This window comes from Macaca thibetana, chromosome 11 (assembly GCF_024542745.1).
Source record: "Macaca thibetana thibetana isolate TM-01 chromosome 11, ASM2454274v1, whole genome shotgun sequence".
NCBI lineage: Eukaryota > Metazoa > Chordata > Mammalia > Primates > Cercopithecidae > Macaca > Macaca thibetana.
Genome location: NC_065588.1, coordinates 59,573,532 through 59,599,350, shown reverse-complemented (window position 1 = coordinate 59,599,350; position 25,819 = coordinate 59,573,532). Strand labels below are relative to the sequence as shown.

The 25,819-nt window shown below is 37.9% G+C and overlaps 2 protein-coding genes across 2 annotated transcripts in view; both read left to right on the top strand.

Annotated features, from left to right (window-relative positions):
* PPM1H (protein phosphatase, Mg2+/Mn2+ dependent 1H) overlaps positions 1-25,819 on the top strand; it is a 1,465,797-nt gene that overhangs the window by 907,101 nt on the left and 532,877 nt on the right. The gene's annotated exons all lie outside the window — the stretch shown is intronic.
* On the top strand, positions 3,057-12,006 carry AVPR1A (arginine vasopressin receptor 1A). Its single transcript, XM_050748427.1, has 2 exons — positions 3,057-4,859; positions 7,101-12,006. Exons 1-2 carry the CDS (start codon positions 3,881-3,883, stop codon positions 7,385-7,387), a joined length of 1,266 nt encoding a protein of 421 aa, XP_050604384.1. The 5' UTR covers positions 3,057-3,880; the 3' UTR covers positions 7,388-12,006.

Here is a 25,819-nt window from a genome sequence, read left to right as displayed (position 1 = left end):
TTTGCTTAAACAATAGGGCAGAGGAAGCAATCAAATATGCAATGAAACACAAAAAGTGGCTCAGCAGTCAAAGATAGGTTTATTTTGGAGAATAAACCTGGAAGGGGCTTCTGGCAAATTTCAGTCAGGAGCATTGTCTCTTACAGACTAAGAGTCATTTATTGGTTTTAGGGTAAGAGAACTTATCACCGGCATGGAATGTTTCTGTATAAAGGAGAAGTCAGTTGCAGGGTTGGAATGTATCTGGTTGGAGGGGAGATTATCTTGGGGCTATCTCTGGTCAGAGAGGGGTTTGGAATGTTTCTGGTCAGAGATGTCATTTGTGGCTTATGGTCATTCTGGCCTTAGCCATTAGGCTGATGCCCTTTGGATTTAGGTGGTTTTTGAACAAAGTGAACTTTAAAATGGCAGTGCTTGTCCAAGATGGTGATGCTCCTGCTCTGTCACCTTGTCCTGTGACATGTTCATCACCATTCCATGGGGAAAGTAAAAGAATGGGGGGTTTCCATGGTAAAATAACCTTGGAAAACATTGATGAACAAGGTTAAGTAAGTTTCTTTTCTGAAGTTTCTCAGGTCCTTTTTATGTACAAATCACCAGGAGAGGGTGGGATGCATACACAGTACTTCTCCAACATATTTAACCACGAAACTCTTCTCATTGCACATATGTAAATTGGGAATATGTTACTTTAATTGGAAGGGAAAATGTTAATATGCAGGTAATATGGAGGATTTACATGTATGAAAAAAAATGTTTTGAACATTGATAAAATGCCAGAAATTTAAACAACCATTTATATAATCCTTGCAGCAACTGCATTGTGTTTAGTCACCAAGATTTTACAGATGAAGAATTTGAAACTTGAAGATGAAAACATAGTCTTACAGCTACTAAGTGAAGGAGATAGCTGCTTCCATGAATTGAAGTACTTCTCAAATATCTCGAATTACAAAATGAGAGAAAAGAAGATTGGTAAATGAAAGAGAATGATTATTCCAGGATATGTAAGAACAACGTCCTTATTTTTTTTCATTATTTCACCCCTAAAATCTGTTAACTGAAATCTACAAAGAGAGGGAAAAGGTAAATCTTAATAATACAATAAGTACAGAGAAAATATAAATTGCTCTAAGAAAAAGCACAAGGTGCCACATAAAATACTGTTTGTGGTGTTTTCTTTTTCATATTTTAAAACCACAGGTATTTTACTCTCTATGGGGTAATTTTAATAGCAGGTCCAGTGAGGCACATGAGTAGTGAATCTATATTGTAATAGTCCTGCTTTCCTTTGTATATAGAACCCGTTAAATTAAGTAAAAAACAGGTTTAAAACTATATGGCTTTTAAAAAAGGGACTGGTTCCACCATCTGCAGTGAACATTTTTTTCCTGCTTTCTAGGCCCCATGACATCCAGCACAACCAGTGACAGACAGATAGATGGATGATAGATAGATAGATAGATAGGTTAGAGATAGATGATTGATAGTTGATAGAATGCTCAGATACATACATATACACATACATCTATGTATCAGGCATATAGACATTTAATATATATGGATAATTGGTACGGTTGTCACTGAACAATAATATCTTCCAACTGTATCCACCAACATAACCTGAGAAGTTATTTTTATAAATTGGATAATTGGATACAGTTTTATGATCGGATCACATTGTCTGACACAGATGATTTCCTGAGAGGCCACCGCCCTATCTCCTGGAATAAGAACCTCCACAGGGATTTTGGTGAGCCTGTATTACAGATTTCCACTCCTGAAAAATAACTAAAAGTGTGTAGGGCCAAGAACCACAAAATCACTAGGTTGTGGCCAACAGACCACTTTTGCAATACCCAGACACTAGGTTCCATCAACATTCTTTCTCATCAGGAGCACTAATAGTGTAATTTGTGACTTAAAAGAAGGTCAATTCTCTGTGTCAGTGACTATTACCTAATTGCTTGAAGGATTTTTTCCAGACAGGTGGTCTGGAATCCTTTTACCTATTACCTTCCATCCCTGAACCATTTCAATCTTCTGCCTTCTGGATATCTTGGAGAAAATGAACCAATACAACACAGATTTCAGTTTTTAGAGCCTTTCCCCCATACAGAACATTGTCTTACTTGATCTTCCCGATGACCTCATCAACAGGAAAGGCAGGTTCTTTCATTTCCATTTATAAGACGCACAGACCCAGGATTATCTAGCCACAGGAAGCAGGACTCCAGATTTCAAGTCCAGCATCTTAACGTGACAACCTTGGTAACTGCATGAATGAACGGGATAGTAAAGTGGAATTATTACTGAGAACTGGAATGAATAAAATCTTTTGCATTTTTTGCCTGCGTTTCACAGAGGGCGATATTTTTCTGAGAAAATCAAATTTATACCACGGCCACAATACAGAAACGTTCTGACCAACAAAGTCACGCTCCTACATCTACACAGTAGGTAGAAAGGGCTTCCTTTCTTCCTTTCTTGTAAAATTGCCTGAAAACAGCTCCCCCTTGCTGTCCTTCGAGGCATATATTCACCAGCGTTAAAACAGAGCTGAGGGAGGTAGCTTTTCTGCCTCCCCCCGGCCCTGCAGAGGGGCTCCAGCTGTTCAGAGTAAGGGATTAATAGGTAGATGGTGGTTTCTCCTCCTTCCCAGGGTCTCTTTCCTCTCTTGAGATTTCCTCTTTCTCACTTCTGCGCGCAGGAGCCGAGCGGGTTTTCTGTCCCTTGCCCTGGACAGCACTGCCTCGGTGGCCGCTGTCCGGCAGCTGATCTTTGTCCACCCAAAAAGGTGTCCCCACGACTCAGTAGTAACCGGACGGTGCCCACGGACTACTGCGGCCAAATTTCCGCCATCCCCGCTGTGGGAATCAGGCTTTTCCCGCAGAAACCCCCAGGAATCTAGAGAAAACTCCCTAAGTCCCTAGTCTCCACAGAGAAAACCAGGAGACACTCCCCCCAAACCCCGCGGTTGAATACAGGAACAGCAGCCACGGGGGCTGCAAAGTGACTAATGCGTTCTTCCCGTAGCAAACACAGGGTAATAAATACGAGTGGGGAGAAATGTTTGCCACGGGAAAATTTGCCTCGGGAATAAAAGTTGCCAGACTAGCTGCACGCGTGAGCTCGGTGAGACGGAAGAAACCCGGACTGGAGGAGGTGAGGTGGCGAGCCAGCTTCAGGTGCAGGAGCTAGAGCGCCGGTACATGGACTGGAGGTTTCCAGGTACCACGCTTAGCGTGCCTGTTGAAGTCAAATGCATGGTTAAGGAGGCTAGCGAGGAAGGCTAGTGAGAGAAGCTTGTGGAAAAGGCTACGAGCCCACAAAAGGCATGACGCGTCCAGTTGTCCAAGTTTTGCGAAGGGAAGGGCGGGAAAGCGCCACGATCCCGCCTACTGTGCGGAGGAATCTGCGAGTCTCCCAGCTCCACCCCCTCAACAGTGATGCAAAGAGGACAAACACCGACGTAGGGAGAAGAAAAAAATAAAAAAATAAAAACTCCAGGGAGCGGGGAGTAGGCAACCAGCAGTCTTCCGTCAATAGGGCGAGAGGGAGCGCGTCCCGAGGAAACAAGCACCGCATAAATACTTGAGTTGGGAACCCCGTGCTTCCGGAAGCTCGAGCTCACCTTCCCGACTTCGCCGAAGTTGAAAAAAGGCAGAGCAGGGAGAGGGGCCGGCTCACCCTGCTGAGAGCTGCTCAGTGGGCAGGCCAGACGCTGCTCCGGGAGACGCCCACTGGAGGGATCGCAGAGCCAGGCAAGCGGCGAGCGCGCCAAGGACGGTGCGCTTCGGGCGAGGAGCCCAAGTCTTCCGAGGCGGGAGGGAGCGGCCCTCGAGGGCTGGGGCTCCGAAGAGGGCCAAGTAGGCGCTGCATGGACAGCATGCGTTTCTCCGCCGGTCCCGACGCGGGGCCCTCGGGCAACTCCAGCTTATGGTGGCCTCTGGCCACCAGCGCTGGCAACACGAGCCGGGAGGCCGAAGCCCTCGGGGAAGGCAACGGTCCGCCGAGGGACGTGCGCAACGAGGAGCTGGCCAAGCTGGAGATCGCCGTGCTGGCGGTGACTTTCACGGTGGCCGTACTGGGCAACAGCAGCGTGCTGCTGGCTCTGCACCGGACGCCGCGCAAGACGTCCCGCATGCACCTCTTCATCCGACACCTCAGCCTGGCCGACCTGGCCGTGGCCTTCTTCCAGGTGCTGCCGCAAATGTGCTGGGACATCACCTACCGCTTCCGCGGCCCGGACTGGCTGTGCCGCGTGGTGAAGCACCTGCAGGTGTTCGGCATGTTCGCGTCGGCCTACATGCTAGTAGTCATGACAGCCGACCGCTACATCGCCGTGTGCCACCCGCTGAAGACTCTGCAACAGCCCGCGCGCCGCTCGCGCCTCATGATCGCGGCAGCCTGGGTGCTGAGCTTCGTGCTGAGCACGCCGCAGTACTTCGTCTTCTCCATGATCGAGGTGAACAATGTCACCAAGGCCCGCGACTGCTGGGCCACCTTCATCCAGCCCTGGGGTTCTCGTGCCTACGTGACCTGGATGACGGGCGGCATCTTCGTAGCACCTGTGGTCATCCTGGGTACCTGCTACGGCTTCATCTGCTACAACATCTGGCGCAACGTCCGCGGGAAGATGGCGTCGCGCCAGAGCAAGGGTGCAGAGCAAGCGGGTGCCGCCTTCCAAAAGGGGTTCTTGCTTGCACCCTGTGTCAGCAGCGTGAAGTCCATTTCCCGGGCCAAGATCCGCACGGTGAAGATGACTTTTGTGATCGTGACGGCTTACATCGTCTGCTGGGCGCCTTTCTTCATCATCCAGATGTGGTCTGTCTGGGATCCCAAGTCCGTCTGGACCGGTACGTGACGTGAAAATAGAGGAAATTTTAGGGATAGGAGTGTGTTGTGCGTGTGTGTGTGTGTGTGTGTGTGTGTGTGTGTGTGTGTCAGAGTGAGAGAGAGGGAGAGAATTTGGCAATTTTCTTCATAGTATCTTCTAGGGCAGTAGTTTTTAAACTTCTGTGTGTATGTAAGAGTCGCACCTTGGAGGAACGCTGTTAAGAAAAAAAAAAAAAAAAAAAGCAAATTCCTGGATTCCCCATGCAGACGTTCTAGTTAAGAACGTCTGGAATGGGGCTCAGGACTCTGCATTTGTAGTATACAATGATCCTAAGACAATTCCAGAAGCTGTGTCCCAGAGTCAGCCAGGCAACTACAAAGCCGAATAATGACTTTCTGCCAAATCACTAGCTACTGTATTAACACCATTTCAAGTCTGTTGGATTCAGGAAAATGCTTTACTATCACAACTGCTTTTCGTTGGATTGTGGAAAGTATTACAATTAATTTTAAAAATGTGTAGAAATGCCTCAGGGGCAAGGATAGAAGCAGACATATATTTCTAAAGAAAGCTGAAGAAAAATTATTTAGAAAGTAATTCCAATTTGGCATTTAGCTAATAATGTTCCTTTCTCGTTATAATCTGTTTATTTTTTTCTAACAATGATAACCTTAACACTTATTTCTTGGTATTTCAAAACAGGATTATTGATAAACTAAATTCGTTAGACTGATTCATTAGTCTTTCACCACTAGTTTGACCACACAGCTCTACACCTCTCCACACAACTCTTACAGTAGTTTACTGGAAATGTTCTCTACACCTACTATTGTGTTTGATTTTAATTCCTTCTCAAACTAAAAAAACTAACTTCACAGTGACTTGCAAAAAAATTATATAATTTTGCGTCTTGAAAATATTTTCTTCTAGTAAAGACAAAAACTCAAACTAAATAAATTCCAATGCTTGTTGGAACTCAAACCAAATAAATTCAATGGTACAGTTGTTACCAGAATGTTTCTGGTAACAGGAAATAGGTATCTGGGAGTAGCTGTCTCCTTTTGCTTTTTGAAATTGGAGTAGGGGAGGTATGTAATATGCTTTGGAAGTTATATTTGCAAATAAAACATTTCAGTATGGATTTAACTTAAATATTCTTACAGACTACAATACCAGCGATAATGAAAAATACAATATAAACACTTTATTTTTTGTTTACTATTTCTTATCTTGCTTGATCTTAGAATCCTCTTAATATTGTTAAATAAAGAAATTCAGTCTAATTATTGCTTTAGCAGGATTTACACACAAGTAATAAAAACTTCACTTGTGCATAGATATGTTGGTGATTTTCATTCTTTGTGAACACCATCTTATGATGGCTCCTGCTCACCTTTGATGGCAGCATCTTAGCACTCAGTATGATTAAATAATAACCTGTAATTGTTTTCTGGCGTAACAAGAGTGAGAAGATCCAACTTTATATTTAATAATCAAGGAAAAGTCAGTGCTCATTGATTATTCTTATTTTTAGAAAAGGTATGTTATCAGCACAGTAGCTCCACTGTGAAAGGTTATAATATTTATGCAGTTTACCAGTGCTAATTATCATAAAATATTTTAGAATCCTGTTGGAATTTCCTAATTCTGCTGTTCTTCTTACATAATTTGTTTGAACCCCAGTCACAGACGGTTTTCTTTTAAAATCAAACCAAATTTCTAACCAAAGAAAAACAACTAAAGCTTATATCATTCAGGGACTTCTTCCGTACAGTTTTCATATTACAAGAATATTTAAAACTACTAAACTGGATCCCTAATGCAATATTTTTTCCTGAGTTATTAGGATAAATACAATTTGGTATACATGGTTATTATGGACCCTTAAAATTTCATTAAAATCGTAGCCATTCTGTAACTGCTGTGTCATTAGCACATTCTAGTTCAAGTATCGAAGATAGAGATTTTTTCAATGAATTATTTAATAGTCTTAACCTCATAAAATTCCCGCTCATTCTATTTAAATATTTTGATAGTGTTTTAAAATACTTGAATTAATTTTAAGGCATCTTGCTTACAAAAATATTTCATAGTCAAGCAATTTTCAAACACTCCCCATTTCCCTGATTGATAAACAAAATAGTTCATTTTCTATGCTAATCCAGAAGGTTTTTCCTTTTTAATTAGTTAATAGAAAAATGAGTTCATCTAGGGCTCAGTTACTTACATTACATAATTTCCCTTTATACTTTTCATGCAGAATCGGAAAACCCTACCATCACCATCACGGCATTACTGGGTTCCTTGAATAGCTGCTGTAATCCCTGGATATACATGTTTTTTAGTGGCCATCTCCTTCAAGACTGTGTTCAAAGCTTCCCATGCTGCCAAAACATTAAGGAAAAATTCAACAAAGAAGATACTGACAGTATGAGCAGAAGACAGACTTTTTATTCTAACAATCGAAGCCCAACAAACAGTACGGGTATGTGGAAGGACTCGCCTAAATCTTCCAAGTCCATCAAATTCCTTCCTGTTTCAACTTGAGCCTTGCGTTCATGCAACTTAACTCTTGTGATTGACTTTTTGGCCCATTAGCTGAATTGAGCTAGAAATCACAAGAACGAATGCACTTTACTGATATAACCATAAATCAATTCATTGGGTACAAGACTGTGTTTCTAGTTGCATTTTCACATTGCTACCAAAAACTAGACATTATTTTGTATGGAATATTAATGAAAACATGCTGTACTAAAATATGCAGGTCTAATTCCCAGAAATATAACAGAAGTTATATTTTTAAAGGAAAAATTGTAACCACCCTAGCTTTATATTTTGTTGTTGGTTTATTTTCATTTCTAACATAAGTAAGACTTGATTAGTTTAAAAGTCATATAATGTATGGCACTATTTCTGAACAAAGAGAGCTCATCATCAGCCTCAGTATTCAGAGAAAACTTCAGAGAAATTATGTTTTCATCCAATAAAATTAATTTGTGCATCAGAAAATGCAGCCTTAAACGGTGTCCTGGAGATGGGATGGCACCTCCTAGGGGTAGAAGTGCCTGGAGCATAATGAGCTCCTGCTCATTATGACCAGTTCAGAGTTCTATTAGAAGCTATCAGTCATCTTGCATTTCAAAATGGTAACTTTACAACTGGCAGTGGCCTCCTTTCGGTTCCTCACATATTACTGGTAAAGAAAAGCATGATAACTGAGATGCTGAAGGTGAGAGGAAATGTTGATTAGCCAAAAATATCTTTTTTCCCCCACTGCGAGGTTGTTTTAAAGTCAGATTTGTATGAGGAAAGCCAAATTTTACTAAAAGAGTAGAAAAGGATTGCTCAAGGTACGAAATTTTATTAAAAGAGTAGAGAAGGACTTTCTCTTGGACATTGTAAACATATTTTGATCTGTGTTACAAGGGTATCCTGTGCTATGCTGGATATTAACAAGATCATTATCTTCATGTTTGGGGAATTCAGATTCATAATGTGAGTATCCTAAAGAGTGACTCAGGATATAAAGTGTCCCAACATGTGTAATTAAAAATAGGTTTGTCTTTCCAATCTCTCATCTAACAATTGCAAAGCAGAGATGAGACGGGGTTGGGACATGGGTGACAGATGGAAAGAGAACTGCTCTGTGCTCAGACTGGCTTTGTTCATTATTAAATCCACGACTTTAGGCAAGTTTCTTAAACACATATAAAGCCTCTGTTTCCTTGACTTACCATGGGGTTGATAACACTTACCTCAAAGGGTTGTTGAGAGGACTAAATAAAATCAAATATGTTAAAAGAGCTTCAGAAATAGTAAAGTACTATACACATGCTAGCAGTTGCTTTTATTATAGCCTTGGGATCTCCAAAATTGCACAGATGTTTTCTAGTTTATTTTTTATTAACTAGAATTGGTTCGTTTCGTGGCTGGGATATAAAATCCTAAAATTTAAATATAGATCTGCTGATTCGTTGGACAATATTTTCAGTGACCACTCAGCTTGACTTCTCCTGCCTGATTAAAGTTTTCCAATTTAAAGACAGAACTTGCTTTTCTTTGAATGCAGGTAGATCAAAACCACCCAGGAGCCTCAGTTTTTTCCAGTTTTAAACAGAGATCAATTACACTACTTTGCTGTTGTTATTACATTTTTCACTAATGGAACTCAGTGATTTTTTTCCTAGCTATTTTGTCTGGCTGCTGCTGCTTCTTAGAGATCATGCAATGATTTGAGGATACATCATAAATATTTTGCATCCTTAAGAGGAAGTAATAGTTATAGTTGCTTTTTTTTTTTTTTTTTTTTGAAACAGAGTCTTGCTGTGTTGCCAGGCTGGAGTGCAGTGGCATGATCTCGGCTCACTGCAACCTCCGTCTCCCGGTTCAAGCAATTCTCCTGCCTCAGCCTCTCGAGTAGCTGGGACTATATGAGGGTGCCACCACGCCCGGCTAATTTTTATATTTTTAGTAGAGATAGGGTTTCACCATGTTGGCCAGCATGGTTTTAATAGTATTATTGAGTTTCTTTTTTACCTTTGTAGATAAGAAAATGAGAACTGGATAGCACTGTGAGAACCTGGAAGCAATAATTTTACTCCTCTTCATTCTCCTGCCTTTCGAAATTCTCAGCCCTTAGGCTCCCTAATACAGATATGCCTAAAATCATGTTTCCAAATGCTTTATAGAGATTATAAACCTAGGGGCTCCCTAGGTTTTCAAATTCTTTCTAAAAATAATAACTATGTCTCTTAAAGGGTACTGTCCAATATAAGCCATAACTAAATTAATTAATTCATTATTTGAGTTAGAGTAGCATCTCAGTAAACTGGCACTCTAAGACTGTCAGTCCTTTTGACAACTCTTTGATAGTTCAAAAACTAAAGCCTTTTGCTTTGGAACTAAGATGAACCCATTTTTTTCTAAATCCATTTCCAAAGTAAGAACCTCAGAACCTATAGATCTCACTTCAAAATGTTGATGTGTACCCCCAAGCAAAACAATTCAATATGAATGTTATTTCTGAGAACAACTCTCACAAAAAGTGCATATCACCCTACCCAGTTGTTTTTTCTCCTTTTAAATGTATTGGGAGATGAGATAGTAGAAAATGGGCTGGGGAGACATGAGATCTGGGTGCTAGTTCTGCACTAGGCAAATATGTGGTCTTATTCTCTGCGGTTTAGGCTGAGAAGTTTCATCTGTCTGGTTGCTAAATTTTCTCAGTGTTACATACCCAGAAGTGGAATTCACATATCTCAAAACAATATTTCAAATTGGAAGGAACCTACCTGCCTGTCTGTTTCAGAAGAAGAGAAACTGAAAAAGTATTACAGGAAGGGAAGTTTTCCTTTTCTTGACCAAAGAGAAGACCTGAGATATGATGCCAAATGACAGCTTACAGTCAAGAAAAAAATGTGTTGCAGTACCTTATTTTATTTTTCACAGTTAACAGTGGGAAGATCCTGCAGGTACACAATTCTAATGCCTCTATGTGCATATTAGGAATGTGATACATTAAAAATGTCCAACAATAGGGATAAACTAGTCAATTGGGCATTTGATGAGTATTAACTGATGATGGTAAAGAAACAATTTAGAGTACGTTATTAAGTGCTTAATGGGTTAATTTTGGAGCATGTATTTTAAAGTGTAAAACTACTTGGCTTTTATTTCATTTGGAACACAATTGTGAAGGAAATCAGTGAAATTCTTGGGTTACTTATATACTTGTTTTACATATAGAATTTCCATCATCATCAAAGAAGTCTTATGCCATGATTGAGGGAAGGGTATGGTTTTAGAGAAAAAACACTAAGCAGTCTTAATAATACACAGGATTCTGCCAAGCTTATTACAGTTTCTAGAATGGACAACCACTAATAATTAAGAAACCCAACTTTCATCTGTTATTACACAAGAAACCCAATTAGGTTAAAGTTTGATGTTTTCAGACTCTAAAGCCTGTTTTTGTAACTTAATTGGACTTTTGGAGTGTTAAATTATGGCTTCAGAGTTTGACTCTACCTAAAATTTAGTTAGATGACAACTAGGGAGAAATTAAACCTAATCCTTCACCCCAAATATCAGAGACTAGACAAACCTATGTTAATTGGGGCCTTATGGATATTCATATTGGAGGCAATAGCTTTATTCAGAGTAAGCCCAGGACAGGGCTGTCTGGGATGCTAGTTCTGGAAATGCAGAAGCGGCCACTGTATCCCTGCCCACCCCCTCCATCCAGCCCTTTTGGTGCCACTCAGTATCATTGACAACATTTGGAATCATAAGTAACATCGGACAGTAAGTATTACAGAATGATTCTCGATTAGAATTGGACCTCAGCCAATTTGAGTCAAAATTTAAGAACTATTCAGAAGAAAGTTTCTTTCTTTTGAGTGCCTAAGACAGTGTAAATGGTTTGAATCACACAAATTTTATGATTCCAATGTATATATAAGCATTTTAAGAATATTGTTTTAACATAATAATTAGGCATACTAAGTTATCGTGAATGAAAATGTATGTGTGACCTGTAGTATGTCATATATTATTATGGCTAAACATTAAATGTTTCTTTTTTAGTTTTATGTATTTGTGTATATATATACCCACATTTTTACATTGATTTATGTTCTAAATAATAATTAAAACAAAGTATTATAGAATGAATGAAATCTTTTTGTGTTCCAGGGTCAAATTATTAATAACAAATTCAGAAAAGAAAATCTGAGGATAAATCTGATATAAAAACCAGAATGATTATTATTAATACAAAATAATTAATATTTTCACATATGAAGGTAGTTGTCTTCATACTACAGGATTTCTGACTTGAATATATTCTATAATGCTTTAATTCATTGCCATAACAAATGTACTAAGAATTAATGTTGCATCTTAAGTATTCCATTTTTTGAAACTTTTTCAAATGTTCTATATCTCCTAGCTTATTATGCTATGTAAAATAATTTCAGTGTGTTTTTTCCTAGGGCAATTGAATGATTCTTGTTTTGAATGGGTGTTAAAATGTTTTGTGATAGTATCTAATATTTGATCCTTGACAGAAAAAATGGCTTCTGGTATTATATTGAAAAAACTATTGTATTTTTTCCTCAGTTTTACTGTGTGTTGGCTTGTTTCTATAAATAAAAATAAGTTTTACATTTGTTTGAAATAATTCTTTTACAACTTAGTTTGACAGTGAAATATATTTCAAGTTAATTATTTTGACTTTGAAAAACTAAAGACTGGTTTTACAGTTGGTAGCTATTGATAGGTTGATATTTAAGCACAAAAATGTTTGTGCTTTAGTGACCATAGCAAGAATAAGTGAAATTTGTAACCGCCCTTTCAATAAATTATAATTAAGGAATCAAATCAATTTTGTTATAGTCTGTATTTAGACAAACAAAGTGATTGAGGTTAGCAGAGGTCATGTTTGTTATTCAGCCCTAAAAAACATCATCTACGTGCATTTATTTCTTAACGTTGGTAAGGCTGACTTCTGGGGCCTAAAGATTACAAATATTCCCATTTAAAAGTCTTCAAAATTAGAATTTTTTCCCAGTAGACTAATAAGTTTAAATTATATTAACTTTATAACTTATATTGTCTAACTTTTTTTTTTCTTTTACAAGTTGAATCTTAATAGCACAAACTAAAAGGTTTATTTTGGGTTTGGCTTAAACCATAGAAGCAGGGAATGCCCAGAATGGAAGAAAGAGAATTTGAAGTATCTATTTTAAAATACCACTGTTATTTCAAAAGATTTGTAAGTGCCTGAAAATAAACAATATTTCTACCAAAGCACATTTTCACAAAGTCCTATGGATCAGGTAAAACTAAAATAATAGTTTCATTGTACACCAGAAGAGACCCATAAAGAAATTCATAAAGAAACATTTTTAATGCCAGTCATATAAAAAATGTTCAATTAATGGAATTAATGTAGATATTCTAGATCCATATACATATACACACACATGTATATAGTAATCCATATGTGGTGTTATAAAATATTGTGAATGTTTATAATAAATGTTTACAATATAAAGCTTTAATTACAAGAAGCAGTAATGTACAGTGACAAAAGTACTGGAAGTCTGGTATTTCCACCATCTATTGGCAAATGATCTTAGGAAAGTCACTTTAATGCATCTGGGAGGCCGAGGCGGGCAGACCATGAGGTCAGGAGTTCGAGACCAGCCTGGCCAACATGATGAAACGCTGTCTCTACTAAAAACACAAAATTAGCCGGGTGTGGTGGCGGGCGCCTATAGTCCCAGCTACCCGGGAGGCTGAGGCAGGAGAATTGCTTGAACCCAGGAGGCAGAGGTTGCAGTGATCTGAGATCGTACCACTGCACTCCAGCCTGGGGGACAGGACAAGACTCCATCTCAGAAAAAAAAAAAAAAAAATCAATCATCTTGGTTGGAAAAAAAAAAGGATTTACAGATTCAAGCCCAAACTTAACCCTAATAGAAAGGCTTTGTCACCACCAGAGTAATGGCCACTTGTCCTTTGGCACAACACAGTGACAGTGGGACTTCAGCAGAACTTATAGTATATGTCTATAACCCCCAATCCCTGCCAAAAGGTCCAGCTTTTATGGTTCACCAAAGCATCCATGTTTTTACTGCAACCCCATCCCATAAGCTTGTGTCACATAGGTAGCTACAGCCTGGAAGGATGTCCCTTGACTGTACCTCTCTGTGCTCACTCTTTCCTTTAATTTTCAAGTAAACTAGTTTTAGCCTCATCTCATTCAGTGTGCAAAGTCTGTGCCTATCCTTAGATCTTAAAGGAATCCTGAGGATTATTATGAATTCCCGCTTCTGTTGCTGTCCATCCCCAGCTCATTAGCCTACTTCTCATGACTACTTTTTCTTCACTAGTTCCCTGACCACGTTTCTGACTTGTGTAATGGGGTTTTCCTGAAGGTTAGAGGGTCATTTGGGAGCTTAGATTATGCCTCCAGAGAGACAGGGATTCATATTCACTATGCTAAAGTCCATGAACATCCTTTCTAAGGGGGATTAGTCTCTGATCATCCTTCTCTTTATAACTTTGCTGGCTGTCATCTTGCCTAGGTTTCCCCTCTCCACCAAGACCCCAAACCCTTAGTTTTCCTTCTGCCAGAAATGAACATTTCTCCTACATGTTTATGTAGAACAATTTAGCTTTTTGTTGTCTAAAATACTCTCACTTAGACTATGTATTTCAAAACAGTGCACTATCTTTAAGATGTTTTTTCCAAGCAAAAGAGCCATCTCATCCCAAAATGAATGTTGTCTATTTCCTAGATCAAAGAGTTCTAACTACATTGAGCTTTTAAAGAACCTTTTTAAAAATTGTATTTTATACTAGTTGTGAAACATATAAGGGTACCTAATAAACATATAAGGGTACCTAATAATTCAGATTTTTGCCCTTTTAATGTATCTGTTTAAATCTTATACAGTCGATATTTGTCCATGTTGAACTGCCCTCCATTCCCATAGGCACAAGTAACAAGATCATCTCAAGATGGTCTACCAGTCTTGTCATCAATTCGGGTTGGGGTGGTCTCCCACAGTACTTCAGATGGAAACCAGTCTCAGGTGACTGGTTTTTCTATTTATCTTGATTGTTGTACATGTTCTTCATGTTGATATGCAAATTCTGTAACATTCTTTTCCACACAGTCAAGCACAAGCAAATGCACAGGCGAATGTGTTATATTATATTAATAATATCCACTGTGTCCTTAATGTCCTAGTCCAGATCTTTGCTCCAGCTTGCCTAATTATATTTTTATTATATTTCAGTGCCATATAAGATAGATTCAACAACATCTCTATGATATTTTAAAACAAATCAAAATAGTTTTTAAAAATCCTGCCATAACTAGTCTTTCACCTGGGTCAGATGCTAGCTAAAACCTCTGCCAGAAACATTTACATCCCTCTTCACTCCATATTCTTTATACCAACTCCATTTCCCAGCTGTGACTCAGCTTTTAGGCAATAGAACCAATTTGTTGCAAAGGAACAGGGCTCTTTCACAATCTGAATATGAGTAATGTGTCTTGCTCCTCGGGTCCTGTAGTTTCTGAGAAAAACAGGGCCTAATCCACATCCCGGAACATGTAAGAAATGTTTACTCCTCAGGAGCTCTTGAAAGGAAAAGAACAGTCCATCAATATTGAAAGCCTTTTGAAAACCCAAAAGAGCCAATGTATTCAGATATAACAAAGAACTTGGATAAGATTCTTATCTAACTCCAATTTTTCAAAAGAACTGGAACATAAACTACAAAAATTTGAGGGATATTTTAACTGGTAATTATCCTTCGATAGCTTCAAATGGTATTTTAGAAATGGCATTTACTACTGTATCAAATAATCTACTCCACCCCTGACTCAAAGCAGTGCAGATAAATGATTAAGCTGCATAGGATGAGAAGAGGGATCCCAATGACAACCACAGAAGAGGAAAATATGCCATTTGGAAGTTCTTTGAAAATATGCATAAATGTATTTTTTTCCTGTATCTATTTTAATTTACAGTTATATGATGAAGAATTCTTGAGAAACTTCAATAAGATTCTAGTTTAGACAATTATAAAAATTAGCTTTCAGGGGATTTTTTAAATGACTTACCCTGCCTAGGCAAAACTGGTAATTTCCTTAAGCAAATACTTAAAATTGTTCAGTAAAGACAACTTTCAGAGAAATCTTTAATTTATAGTCAATTACACACATAGTATGGGAGTGAATGCTTTGAGTAGTGAATAAGGTATTATTTTGATGTCAAACATGGGCTAAAAATTTCAGAGTTCATTTGTTCTAAACCACTCACTGCTTTTTCTGTTTCTGTTATGGGAGTTGTTCAAGTCTGTGCTTTCCAAGGCCTTTGTGTTTCAATTGACATTCCAGGGAGATAAGCAACTTCAGGATCTTTGGAAAACCAAATGTTAATATGATTTATATCTTCATTAGGTAGATATATAATGAAGATATGATTTATATCTTCATTAGGATGAGAAGCTTTAAAATTAGCCTTTACCATTTCAAATCTTTTTAATTAAATTTCTCTGTAGAAAATAGACGTATGTGACCAGCTTCAGCTTGGTAGTGCTATTGGTAAATGAGAGCTAAAGGGACACCTATCATTCATCAGATTTTATGAATTTTAATTTTTTTCCTGAATGTTTCAGGCTTAATTAGGTGTTATTTTCTTCTCTTACTTAAATGCAGAAAATGTGTCTCTGAACAGCATTTCAGGAAGAGGGGAAAATAATTTCTCATCAGCTATTAACTTCTTTAACCTTGAAAAGGGTCCCTATTTCCAGCCATCTTGTGCATGGCTTTTCCATTTGACTGTCCAGTTGGGGTTGTGTTGGGGAAAGGGTGCAAGAGCTAAATGCAGATCTGTAAATTAGAATATTCAACTTCCCACCATGAATATATTTTTCTCCTTCCCAGGAAGTGGCTTCCAACATTGGTAAATCACCACTTTATGCTGGCCCATCTAGCCAAGTAATGCACCCCTTTTCCCAAGCTCATTAGCTTCTGCCCCAGCCTGGCTCCTGTCCATTTACACCTGGAGATCAACTCCTTCCCCTTGTCCTTTTAGCATTGCTTACACAGCTCTTATCAGCTCACTCTTCTTCAAATCCTCGTCCTTTAAAGTAGTGCTCCTTAAACTTTAATATGAAAATGACCTAGGGATCTTGCTTAAATGCAAATTTTGATTCCATGGATTCTGATTAAATAGGAGTGATAATGAGATTATGAATGTCCAACAACCAACCTAACCCAAACTGATGGCAAGACTGCTGGTCTGTGCACCACACTTTTAGTAGAAAGGCCTTAGAGAGTCTTAGGGCCTTTTCCTATATGGTGACGAAGAGCATCACCTGTTTTCAAGGTTTCGTCCGAGAGCAGTGTCATATCTAGGATGTGTAGCCTCTGAAATAGCAAGGTAAAGTCAAATTGTACAATATGGTTACTTCCTGACAAGTGATCTCTGCAGGGTCTGTTGTCTTTGCAATCTGCCATTTGCAATAGACAAATCTGTTTGTCTTTCAAATTGCCATTTGCAATCTGAGATCTGGTAATTACCAGATCTCAGACCTAGAATGCAGAAAAAGAGAATGGATTGGAAACTCAAAGTTTAAAGTAAAAGTAACTTTAGTAAAAACAGTCTATGATTTGATAAAGCAAAGGAAACACTGTCCTCCCTACCTAACTGCTCTATGGTCACAGCCTATATCATAATGACTAATTCTCCAATTATCTTGTCTCTAAGAGAAACACTCAAATATCTTCCCCACAGGAAAGATAATTAAGCTCCCATAGCATCTGGGCATTATCTTCTCATGGTAGTATCATTAATCTATTGAAAATGCTTTATTCTGATAACTGAACATCTTTATCTTTACTATGTTTTTACTTTTTATTCTTTTTCATTTTATTTTTTTCTTATTTTAACAATGTAATACATGCATATAATTTGAAAATCAGATGGCAGGTATTAAGATGATGAAAAATAATTTGTTTCCCAGAGGTAACTACTCCCATACTTCTAAATAATACGGGATAAAAATATTCTTAACTTCTGGATTTACTTAAGTCATTTTTTGTTGACTTCCTATTATTATATTAAAAATTTGGCATACTTCCCTTCGTCCTTCCTCTTTCACCCTCCCAAAAAAGTTATACTAATATTTTAGCTAATGTAATAATCAGTGTTCTAGTCCTTGTTCTAAAATCTACTTTGTGTAATGTTTACATAGCCAGCTGTGTTTTGCTTAATTTTTGCATTGTTTATCTTTTTTCTTCCTTTTAACCTATTTGTGTCTTTATAATGCATTTGTACTTTTACATCTAATATGTGTTTCCTGTATACAGCATATAATTGGGTCATTTTTTTTATCTAGTATGACAATCTCTGTCTTTCAATTGGAAAGTATGGCTCATTTACATTTAATGTAACTATAAAATACTTGGAACAGGAGTGACATCAGCAAGATGGTGAGGTAGGACTTTCCAGTGCTCATCCCCTCATGGAAGCATCAATTTGAACAAAAACCTATGCAAGTAAATATCTTCACAAGTGCTAAGGAACCCAGATATGAGATTATAGCACCAGGATATAGCACAGAAATAAGACATTGAAGAGGGTAAGAAGGACAGTTTCACATTACCTGAGTCATCCATCTCCCAACCCCAAGCAGCACAGTGTGGAAAGAGATAACTTCTGCATAGGAAAAGAAGAGGAAAATGAGCACAGGACTTTGCCTTGTACCCAAACACCCAGGCCTGCCCCAGTAAAACTCAGCACTGAGCAGGCTACCATGACCCAAGGCTCCAGGCCTGCTACAAACTTAGGTTTTAGGGCTATTATAGGCCAACTCAATAAACTCAGTCTCTGGATCCACTTGAATATCAGGCCAACCCCCAGCTCCAGATTGGCCCCAGCAAATCTGGGCTTCTGAATAACCCTAGTGCCATGCTGGCCCTTACAGAATAAGGCTCTAAGCCAGTCCTGGGCACCCAGATTCCACACTTGCTTCAGTACCAGGCTGGCCCCTGTGGCTCCAGCATCTACACTTCCAGAATATGAGGACTGGAGAGGCAGTATGCTGAAATGCCAGAAGCATGGGCTTTAGAGTCTTCATTAATTAATTGACACTTTCATTCAGTCAACAAACATTGATTGAACATCTACTGTCTGCCAAGGACTGAAATAATATCCTATCTCTAAAACCTAAAAGATGTGTAATCTAAAATAAATTGCATAGTTTGAGTTTTATTTTTCATATTTGCAAAATGGAGGTTTTAATACCTATTCTACGAGTTTGGTTGTATGCAATCAATATGATCATGTATGCAAGTACCCACCCCACATTATGCATTAAGTTGGCAGGGCTTAATACATGGAGACTCCATGAACTCGCATTCATGAGGATCTCATAACTTGGTTTGATTATTTTCAAAACTGGTATATTTGAATTGCCTGGGAAGCATTTTGGAAAATATCATTTGATTCTGGTTTGTGGTGGAGTATAGTACTTTTTATAAATTCCTCAGGGGATTAAATGGTACATAGTGTTGAGATTCACTGGTCCAATGCTGAGACAGAAATGCAAATTTAGAAATCTCAAAACAATGTCATGAAAATCCAAAACTGAATTAAGTAGACCAGCATGAGGCCAGCACAAATAGTCTAAATGGAGGAGGTCAGACTCCTGTTGGGATATAACCCAAATCATAGTCTCAGTAAGGATAGGTCAAATTTGTGCTTGGTCTAGGTTGGATGGATGCATGGTTGATTCAGATTTGGCAGGTGAGGTTCAGGAACAGGTGTCCTTGAACATTTTTTATACCTCCTGAATATCAAAGGAGATCTACAAAACTGTGTTTAGATACAAATTTTTAAGGGAAAAAATCACTGTGAATTCAAAAGAAAAGTTAGATGGGCTTAAAACATTACATTAAAATACCTAGAATGTTATATTCAATTACCCTCAAATTATAAAAATTACTTTTCATTCTTACTTCATTAATTATCATCATCAACCTATTAAGGAAATACCAAAATCATAAAAAACATTTTCTAAATGTGCAGTCATATTGAAAACAAATGCAAATGCAACGGGTTTGTTCTTTTTTTTTTTCTTTTTTGCTAGTACAACTGTTTTTAGTCAAGGAAATGAGATCTTAGTTTTAGATGAGATCTGACTCATGTGCCTTTAATTCCATGCGTACTATCAAAACACCTTTTAATGAAATGCTGTAATTCAGAGTATGGTTCAGCTTCATAGCTCATCAAATTTGGGAAGAAGGCAATAGAAAAATAAAAAATGGCTAAATATGATTGTAGATATGTAATTTAACAGCATATATTTATCTTTTAACTTTATAATTTGGAGGCAGAAAATGAAAAATAGAATTTTATAAGCTTCATAAAATGAAAATTTATTTACTCTATTTGAAAAATAGCTGTTTTTCCAGATACCCACATGATCTGCACCTTTTAACCACACAACAGTGAGGTCACAGGAAAAAAAATGTTGGCATTCCAATATACCCAAAGAATCTTGTTAAGTATACTTGCTGACTAAATATCTGGCATAAAGTATTTTTCCTTTTACATGGATTACCTGTTCCTTTTCATCTCCTTTGCAACTTAAATATAGCCTAATGAAACATTTTAGACATCTATAGATCTGTATATATTTTAGCCTTATATTTGTTCTGAGTAGATCAATGGGCCATATATGTGATACTGCCTTTCTGTTTCTTACAAATAATCTTTAGTCTTACATCTTTCCTGACAGCATATCTCAGGACTATACAGAAAAATTTCAGACAGGAAAGCTAATTAGGGATCATAGCCTTAACTTTTGCTGTATTTTTTAAAGAGTGCTAAGAGAAATTTTTAATATCTTTGTGGTCAATTCTATTCATCTTTATTTTGTGGCTTTTCCCATCAAACATTTAGGCTTAGAAGATTCTCCTTACTCCAAAAATTTGGTAATGGCTCCAATTTGTCTTCTTTTATTCTTAACTTTTCAGTCTTTCCAACGTTAATACAGGAGCATGGAATACACTGAGAAACTAAATTAACTTTTTTGTTCTGAATTAATAAGCAATTGTATCAGCACCATTTATTCCAATAATGGTTCTCTCCTTTATTGTTTGTTCAGGCCTCTTTATCATACAAAACTCACCTGAAATATGAAATAGAATATAAGTATGAACAATCTCTTCCATTTCATCTATTTGTCTATTTCTGTCTGTGCCAATAGCCTTGAAATACATGTCAGTATAGGAAAAACCTGGTATGCCTTCCTTTTAAAGATCCTATCCATTCTTGCCAAATTACTTTTTAGATGATCTTTATTTATTTCCACTTCGTTATCTATTAAATTATGGTAAGACAAAAAAATGAAAACATTACTGAAATGAAAAAGTGAAATTCCCTGATCTTCCCCACCCTCACTTTTCCACTTCCTCCTCTCCTCAAATGTAACCACCGTTAACATTTTGGTATGCCCAGGTAAATTTTCAGACATTTGGTAAGGCTCAAAAATATTATCAGTGATAATTTTTGTTGTTGGAATTGTGTTAACACTACATAGTAAGACAAATTTGCTTCTTATAAATATTGTCTTCTTATTTAAAAACATATTACGGGCTGGTGCGGTGGCTCATGCCTGTAATCCCAGCACTTTGGGAGGCCAAGGCGGGCAGATCACGAGGTCAGGAGATCAAGACTATCTATACTAAAAATACAAAAAAAATGAGCCGGATGTGGTGGCAGGCGCCCGTAGTCCCAGCTACTCGGGAGGCTGAGGCAGGAGAATGGCATGAACCCAGGAAGCGGAGCTTGCAATGAGCCAAGATCGCGCCACTGCACTCCAGCCTGGGCCACAGAGTGAGACTCCATCTCAAAAAAAAAAAAAAAAAAAAAAAAAAAAGTCTATTTACTTAAGCCTTATTATATACATCTCATTAAAACTTCATGACTTTATTTATATAGGTTCCAACATTTCGTATTGTTGATTTTTAGATAGTTTTTGTTCTTGTTAATATTGTGAAGGGATTTCTTTTTCTTTTCTTTTCTTTTTTTTTTTTTTCTTTTTTTGAGATGGAGTCTTGCTCTGTCGCCAGGCTGCAGTGCAGTGGCACGATCTCGGCTCACTGCAACCTCCGCCTCCTGAGTTCAAGTGATTCTCCTGCCTCAGCCTCCCACGTAGCTGGGACTACAGGCACATGCCACCACACCCAGCTAATTTTTGTATTTTTAGTAGGGACGGGGTTTCACAATTTTGGCCAGGATGGTCTCGATTTCTTGACCTTGTGATCCACCTGCCTCAACCTCCCAAAGTGCTGGGATTACAGGAGTGAGCTGTAATTTCTTTTTTAAAAATATATTATCTCTCTGATAACTGGTGCAAATAAATATTCTGTTTCTTCCCAGTATTGATTTTCTTTTATTAACAGCTTTTTACTTAACTACATTGGGTTTTTATACTATAAGATCATATCGTGGGCACATTATGACAACTTGATATTCTCTATGTTTGTAACTTTGTTTCTAATTCACATTTTTTATTGCTTTTTGAAAACTTTTAGAATGACATTAAACAGCAATGGTAATAACATACATTCTTATTAGTCCTAATAATAACCAGACTGTCTCTAATTGCAACATTTAATAGGAAATTGAAAGTCTTTGTTGAGAGGAAGAACAGTAGAGTGCTAGAAGTGAAGTCTCTGCAGCCGCATTGCTTAGTTCAAATCCTGGCTGTGATCTTCCTGGTGGTACAAGTGAAGGTATTGTTCTTCTACTCTCTAAGTCTCACTTTCCTCGTTTGTATGATGAGGGTAATAAGAGGTTCTACCTCTTATAGGTTTTGTGAGAATTAATGATATTTTATAAACACATATGAGGCTTTTGACACCTTAGTAGCTAGAATTAGTGTTTCATCAGTGCTTTTTAGACACCTTCAATATGCATTAATGGGTACCAGAACTGCCAGAATTGAAGCCAGAATTAGTGTTTTATCAATGCTTTTTAGATGTCTTCCACATGCACTAATGCATGCTACAACTGCCAGAATTGATGCCAGAATTAGTGTTTTATTTTATTAGTGCCTTTTAGACACCTTCAGTATGCACTAATAATCCAGAACAATAGCAATGTACTAGTTTTAAAACACTCGACTACTGAAGTGTAATACTACTTCAGTGTTTTCCTTTTTTCTCCCTTTTCATGCTTAGATATATTAAATTAGCTCAGTATTTTCTGTTTCAACATTTTCCAGTGAATAATTGTTTATTCTTTGGAGTCTGTGTAAATTAGTACCATTTGTATTTTTGTAGATGTAGGCTGCTGGAAGTGAAATATGGATTTCCAGTAGTTCTAACTGCTACAAAGCCCTGTTGCTTAAAGTGATTCCTCCACTGCCTCTTTACCATTCATCCAAAAATAACATTGCTCTTTTATTATTTTTAAGGAATTGGAAGTTGAGAAAGGTGGCTCCCATGGTCTATTTCTGTCTTATAGGCTGTGCTTACTCAGCACAGATAGGATTGGCACTGGGCTCCAGGAAGACATGACAACTAAATTTTGTAGTGTCTGAGTCTCTAGCTTCACAAATATTCTCTTTGGCATAGATACTCTTATTCCCTTGGGGGTTTCATCCAATCTCCAAATGTAAGTGCCATTTATATACTAATAACTCCAAAATGAAGCCCTGACTTCAACCCTGCTCTCCAAATTCATGGGTTCCTGTATCTCACTGCCTACTTGATATTCTTCTTCCTGTTGTTAGCCAGAATGTCTCTAATACTACAACATTTAGTATAATATCTATTGATGTGAAATAAAAAGTCCTTGTTGAGAGTCAGATTAGCATGAAGTATCAAGTGTTACATTGAAATGTCTAATAAGTACCTCAGTTTGAATATGTCCAAAACTAAACTTAGGATCTCTGAACCTGTCACTCCCTAGTTTTTTCCATTAGGGTAAATAGAAACTCATTCACTTGCTCATGTTAGAAACTTGGGGTCACTTATGACTCCTCTCTTTCTCTCAAATCCTCATCCAATTCATTAGCAAATCAATCAATTTTGCATTCAAAATGTATTGAGGATCCTACCACTTCACACAACCTCCTCTACTACCATCCTGGCCCAAGCCATCATCATCTGTCGCAGGGGATTTTTTGCAGAAGTCTCCTAACTGCTCTCCATGCTGCTGTCTTTGTCTATATATGGTCTATTCTCAGCACAGCTGCCAGATTGCATATTAGATCTTGTTGTTCCTCTCCCCAAAATTAACTGGCTTTCCATCTTAAACTGAATAGGCTGAACATGGTGGCTCACGCCTGTAATCCCAGCACTTTGGGAGGCTGAGGTGGGCGGATTCCAAGGTCAAGAGATCGAGACCATCCTGGCCAACATGGTGAAACCCCATATCCACTAAAAATACAAAATTAGCTGGGCATGGTGGTGCATGCCTGTAATCCTAGCTACTCAGGAGGCTGAAGCAGGAGAATCGCTTGAACCTGGGAGGCGGAGGTTGCTGAGAGCCGAGATCACACCATTGCACTTCAGCCTGGGCAATAAGAGTGAAACTCCATCTCAGTAAATAAATAAATAAATAAATAAATAAATAAATAAATAAAACAACTGAATAAAAGAAAAAGTTTTCATAATGCCCCCAGATCCTCCACCTCACATGACACCCATCTCTGATGTCATCACACACTATTCTCTGCCTCATGATTTCCACTCCACCCTCCTGCGCATGGCTGACCTTCATACTCCTGTCTTAGTGCCTTTGCTCTTGTTGTTTTCTCTATGTGAAACATGCATCACTTAAATGTCCACAAGACTCTCCCCTCACCACCTTCAGATCTCTCTGCTTAAAATATCATCAGATCCAGGAGCTTTTACCCATCATGCCATAGAAAATGGTTCCTGTATTCTACCCTAGCTGTTCTCTTTTATCTCTATCATCTTTCTTTAGTGTATATTTTCATCTGACACATATTTTATATGTTTTCTTATTGTCTATTTTCCCCAGTATATTCCATGAGATCAGGAACTTTGTATTGTTCACTAATAGACCCCTAGTGTCTAGGACTCAGGAGACCTCGTAAGTATTCAGTATATGTCTGTTAAGTGAATGAACACTGTCGTTATAATAACAAAGATATATGATGCATTTTCAGTTAACAACGTAAGTTCTGAAAAGGCATGAACACTAATATTATGTATCTCCTGGGTGCCAGTCCTGTGCTAAAGAGTTTCTATAAAACTTCTAGGAATTGGGGAAATTATTCAACTTCTAGGAATTGGGGAAATTATTCAATAAGTCTCATTTCTATTTAGAGGTTTGCTTCAAGGATTGGATTCATGCACAGGTGGAATGATTTAAGAAATGTCCACAAAAATAAAACAGTTTTATTCAATTCACTAAGGCTCTAGATACTTTTAACAGTGGGGGAAGCCCTGCCTTTCATTCATGAGGATAAAAGTTAAGATGTTAATACTTTGCTGGAAAGGTAAACCTAAGGTATGACTGACCATTTACTTAAATAGAAGAAAGAAAGAAAAACGACACGGCATGGTGAATCTGGGGCACCAATGGCCGACTTCTCAGAAGATCAAACAAAAGTCAAGCAGGCCTGGTTTTAAATTCTGGCTCTGTATTTGGCACCTCTCTAATCTTTGGGAAGCTGGTCTGAAACTCAGTTTCCCAATCTATAGAATAGCTTTGCCTAAGTGTTAAGGGTGAAACAATAAGAGTAATACTTAGGATGGTGTCCATCAGATTTATAAAATGGTCAATAAATATGATTATTTTTAATTTTTCTCTAGGGCTAGATTTTATATCATAAAGATAATAGACTTTTCTTAAATAATGAGTGTTGTGTTGTCAACAATTAGAGAAAAACAGTTTAATTTTTCAATCATCAAATAGATCATTAATGTTTTACTTCCCTGCATGGGCACTGTGACTCTTTTATCTAGTCTACGTATTTTACCAGACCAATGATGTGAACTCCTTTAAACATATGCTTTCAGCATCTCTTTGAGGTCTTTTGAATACAGGGTCCAAATTGAGGAGTATGAGGCCTCTTCCCTCCCTGAATGAGTTGAAGCTCCTCCAACCCTGTTGACTACAAGGACGTTTTTGAAGGGGAGTCTTAGGATCCTTAGGTTGTCCTCATGTAAGAAAAACAAGCTTGAAATGTATGTGTGTTACAGAGCCTAGAATTGTAGTTGTCCAAATGCTGTCTCATGAGCACTCCCCTCTTTTCTTCTCCAGTGGAAATTTTATAAACAATTACCATTTTTTTTTAAGTGCTGAGTTTGTAGTCTTATTTTCTACATTATAATGATGTAATGCTGACAAACACATTAAAATAAAAATGCAGATCAATAAGTCTCATGGATATAGATATAAAAAT